This window comes from Alligator sinensis, unplaced genomic scaffold (genome assembly GCF_000455745.1).
Source record: "Alligator sinensis unplaced genomic scaffold, ASM45574v1 scaffold364_1, whole genome shotgun sequence".
Taxonomy (NCBI): Eukaryota; Metazoa; Chordata; order Crocodylia; family Alligatoridae; genus Alligator; species Alligator sinensis.
The window spans coordinates 124,751-129,900 of NW_005842546.1; the positions used below are offsets into that span (position 1 = coordinate 124,751).

A 5,150-nucleotide genomic window follows, 5' to 3' on the forward strand; every position below is an offset into this window, starting at 1 on the left:
GCCAAGGAGGCCCCTTAGGTCGGTGGACTAAGGGAGGCTTCCTAATCAGCCCCTGACTTGGGGAAGTGCCCCAAGTGCCTGTATTGGGTCTAGCACCCATTGGACGATCAGGGCTGTGTTCTCCAAGGTGCGCAGAGCCAGAAGTGAGTCCAGAGCCTTGGATGGTGGCAGCGGGAACCCCAGGCCAGCGGGTGTGCTCCAGGGAAGGGGTCGGCCGGACGGGAGGCACCCTAAGGGAGGCACTCGGAGCCTGGAAGGTGGTCGGCGCAGGGAGGTGGGCGGCTCAACGCAGGAGCGCCCCCTACTGGCCCGCCACACCCACTTTCTTGATTCTATTTTCCTTTCCATCTCCAGCCCACTGCAGTTGTATTCTGCCAGCCGTATTCCTTTGTAGCCCTCATCTGTCTCCTGATCCCCAACACTTCTCCTGCTCCTTCAGTATCCATGCTCAGATACCTCACGCTCACCTACACCCTATGGCCTTTGCAACCTTAGCCCTTACAGACCATTTTCTGACACCTCCATGTTCCCCTGTCCCCTGCCTGGCTCTCAAAGGATAACTGATGAGCCACCACTTTCCCTGAATACAGCCTGGTTTCATCTCCTTTGCAAGCCATGCAAGACAGCCTCCATATTTCCTGAGGCATCCTCACTTCCATCTGTCAAGGTTTCCTTGAACCAGCGGGCATCTTGCTCATGGCAGTCAGAGGTGTCAGCTGCACAGACAAAGTTGATGATGGAAGCTTTCTTGAATAACAGCAAAACGCTCATGAGATTGAAAGCAGAAATGCACAGGACCCTTTCTACCACCCCAAACAGTGCACCAGCCATGAGAAAATTATGAGGAATGACAGCCTCGAGAAGAAAGTGGCCACAGGTTTGTTTTGTCTGGTTTTGGGGCAAAAAGGTAATATCAAGACATCAGTCCCAATTCTCAATCTCAGGCTCTGTCTGCCCCTATCTGCTGCTCTTGCATAGCTTCAAATTGACTCTCTGAGCTATAACAGAAAGGGTTTTGTTGTTCTGTAACAAAGTCTGCCTCCAAGATTACAGGGCAGATTTCCTGGTATCCCTTTGGAAAGATGAGATGGGGAAATGGTCCCTCAGGCCTGGGTTCTGCTAAAAGAAAATCTTTAAGAGATAAATGACCTCCTTTCTCATTGCATTTTACTAGCAAGCCCCTGTCTCTGAAGGACAGTTCTTCAAAGCAGACCCTGGGTTCCCCATATTACATTTTGCTATCATGTAATACAGTGGTATATACTTTCTGTCACAACCCAGTATAACATCTCTGTGTACTCTCCCCCCCCGCCCCCCGATCCCAGTCTTTCCATGGTCCTTTCCCTGAAACTTTTTCAGAGGAAAACCCCCACATATTTTAACAGGTAACCATTAAAATCTGGAAAAACTCTCTCACTTCGAGGGTGGGGAAGCACTAGAACAGGTTAACCAGAGAGCTTCAGATATCTCCATCCTTGGAGGTTTTTAATGCCCGGCTCAACAAAACCTTGACTGGGGTGATGCAGTTGGGGCTGGTCCTGCTTTGAAGCTCAAAGAAGGCCAAGATCAAAGAAGTCAGTACAGACTTTGTAACGTGTCTTCATTGAGCATGAACAAACTAAAGTTTCCTTGGCTTGTAATTTGCCCACCGGTTATCTCCTTTCCAAACTCCACGTTATTTTTTCCAAATAACGGGGCACTGGAGCTTTTAAAAGAAGGAAAAAATGAATGGGAGGTAAACCGCAGTGTCCCTTCCAGTCCTATTTTATGTTGATTTCACACATGGGCACAATGATGTATTTTGTTCCCATGCTTTAGCTGAAACTTCCCATAGAAAATAGCCAAATGGTTTAAGATTAGCAAAGGTAAAGTCTACTGGAAATGCAATCCCATGTGGGTTAGTGTCAAGCAATCTAAAGTAAAGGCATCACCGATAATAATGGAAATGCAGTCCCTGCTCCAGTGAGTTCAGTCTTAGGATAGGCTGATGCCAAAATGTAATACCACTTCAGCTCCCTGTAGCAGCCCAGCATTGCAGGCCTTTTCATAGCCAAGAACCCATTAATACAGGAACTGTTATCCAAACACATCCCTTTCCATCTGTGTCTGCATAGCATCCCCACAGATGTGCCGGTAACAGCTTGACCAAAAAGTAAATACCAGGAAAGAAACTGTGATTTTACAAGTCTAAACAAAGTGAAGTCAGTACCGTACGATCAGTCTCAGTCAACATCTCTAACACAGTTTGCAGATAATCCCTTTAAGGAGTTGACATCCCCTTAAAACTGAGAGATTGTTGAAAATGCCCTGCAGCACCTAAAAGGAAGATAGGCCTGAATGTATGGATCGGTGGTACAACTGGAGAGGGGTTGGGGGGAAGGAAGGGAACAACTGGGTTGTGGTCAGCCCCACTTCAGCCAGTATTGCCCCATGCATTAAAGCAGCCCCAGGAGCAGACCTGCCCTGCAATGCCTCTGGTCTGGATTTGAGACCCGGAGCCACTTTTGGGTGGAGCCCCAGTTTTAGTCTGCATACCACAGGCTACAAATGCATGCATTTTCTCCAGCAGACACTTCAGAGCAGATGTATGAGGTTCTTCCTGTCTTTTGCCCTCAGTATCCTAACCTTCCTCATCTTTCATATGACTGACTTGGAGCAACAGTTATAAGTCCAGTTTAAGGCTAGTTAAACAGCATAATGCTCTTAAGGAAAGGGACTGTATCTCTGCAATGTCAAATTTGTACAGAGGGCAGAGTGTTGTTATGCTGTCCATAGTCTGATCATGATTGCAAAACAGTCACATTTGCAGAACTCCTAATACACTGTTTGTGTATCAAATGACCACAGCTCGATGAGGGTTGATGCCTTCATCAGGTGGGTCTCCAACACAGCCATGTACAGACCGAACATCCAACACAACAGGCATCTCCCCACCTGCAACCAGCAAACCCCTGCCTGGGTATGAAGCCTTATTAAACACATGCACCCTGAAGTGGCCTTGTTGGGGCTTGGGAGGATGCTAGGTGGGTGCAATTTATAGAGCCGGGGACCATGGGGGGAGAAGGCTCCGCTGCTGATCAGCTGCGGGGACCATGATGAATGATCTGTTCCCTGGCAATGCACCCCTGGCATCAGCTTTAGAGATGCCAGAAAACACCATCCTCATTCTTGTATGTAATAGCTCTCAGTAGACCTGTCCTATATGCATTTCTCCAGGACCTTTTTGTACCTGGCTATACCCTGCCTCATCAACCTCCTGTGGCAATGAAGTCCACAATTTAACTAGGTTGGAAAAAAAAGGACTTCTTCTTTTTGCTAAACCTGCCATCGACTAATTTCAGTGGATTCCCTACCTCCCTCCCTCCCCCCAGCCTTCTCATATTCTGCTACTTGTACCTTGTTTCACATCAGAAAGTGAAAGGCAAGCCATTTTTCCCCAACTATAATTAGCTTGATTTTTGTGTAATACCCATCACTTTCCGCCAGTCTTTCCTCCCTTAAATAGCTTAATGACACTATCCCGGATCTGCTTGGTCTTTACCCCATAAACAATGGGGTTGGACATGGTGGGCAAGAGCATGTAAAGGTTGGCCAAGATGATGTGAACATCTCGTGCGATACATGATGTGAACATGTGGTGCGATACACCCCCGAAATGGTGTGTGAAGAAAGCTGCTGTGTAGGAAATGGTAATAGTAGCAATATGGTCTGTGCCAATGCTAAAGGCCTTCCTATGAGCTTCCTTGCAAAAGAGGCTCACCACAGCCCTGAAGATCATAATGAAGGAGATTAAGATGCAGAAGATGTCAAAGCCCCCAATTAACATGGCAACCATGAGGCCATTGATGGCATCAACCCTGATGCTGGCACAGGCCAGCTTCACCACAGTCATGTGGTCACAGTAGGTGTGAGGGATGACATTGATGTGGCAGTACCTCTTGGCCAAGTAGGGGAAGGGCATGATGAGGATGACCCCTCTGAGGGAAGTGATCAGCCCCATGGCAGTGATGACTCGGTTGGTCAAGATGGTGCCATACCTCAGTGGGTAGCAGATGGCAACATAGCGGTCCAAGGCCATGAGCATGAGCACGCCAGACTCCATCCCTGTGAATGTGTGAATGAAGAACATCTGGACCAGGCGGCATCAAAGTCAATCTCTTTCAGCTCGAACCAGAAGATACACATCATCTTGGGCACTGCAGATGTGCCCATTGCAATGTCAGTGAGGGAGAGCATGGAGAGGAAGTAGTACATGGGCCTGTGCAAGGCTTCTTCAATCTGGATGAGGTAAAGGAGACCACAGTTTCCCACCATGGCAATGAGGTACATGGAGAAGAATGGGATTGAGATCCAAATATGATCTGCTTCCAGGCCACGGATCCCATTCAGGATGAAGATGGAGGGGGTGACATGAGTGAGATTGAAACCTGTCATGGCAGTTGTGTGATGATCATGTTCCCCACTATCCCACTCTCAGTGGGTTTTGATCTCTAGGAGGAAGAGAACATACTGACAACAGCAATGACAAATATTTCCATAGGTCCTTCTAAGCGGGCATCCCAAGACCTAAGGGACATTGCACACTGTGTGAATGGGTGGCATGCATACCTGAGTTAGAGAGTTTCCTTTAAAACCCAATGGTTTAAGACCCTCAATGCTTTCACACTTTTGGCTGATATTTTCCCCACTGTCTTTTTGTGAAAACAATATTTCCTGTGAAAAAATATTTCAGTGACAAGTCTATTCATGTGCTTCTTTGAGGGAAATGATGTAAAAACATGGGTACACAGTGGCTCTTTTTTTTCCTTTTCACCCTTAATTGTTTTTTCCTAAAGACTGAATCACAGCACAAAAAGGTAAGGGACTTGCAGGCAACCTATGTTTGCTATTGCCACACCTTTTTCAGGATTTCCACAGAACAACACAGTTATGTAATATTAGACTTTTGTTCAGCTTAGTCAAGCCTTGATAAGACAAGGCCACACAATGCTGTGTAAACAGCAGAGTGGGCAGTAAAAATGGGAATGAAGAGATGTTATATGACTGCAATTGTTACAGATTTATGTCAGCGATGTCTGTATCAATGAACTGTCGACTCTGGCTATTTAAAAAAACAAAACACTGCTCTATTCTGGCCACACGTCTGTTCT

At 46.9% G+C, this 5,150-nt stretch overlaps 1 protein-coding gene across 1 annotated transcript; it reads right to left on the reverse strand.

Annotated features, from left to right (window-relative positions):
- Positions 1–3,472: 3,472 nt before the first annotated feature.
- Positions 3,473–4,434, reverse strand: LOC102380585 (olfactory receptor 52N4-like). Its single transcript, XM_014523916.1, is given in 2 exon segments — positions 3,473–4,140; positions 4,143–4,434. Coding segments are annotated over 2 exon segments (960 nt in total).
- Positions 4,435–5,150: the final 716 nt, after the last annotated feature.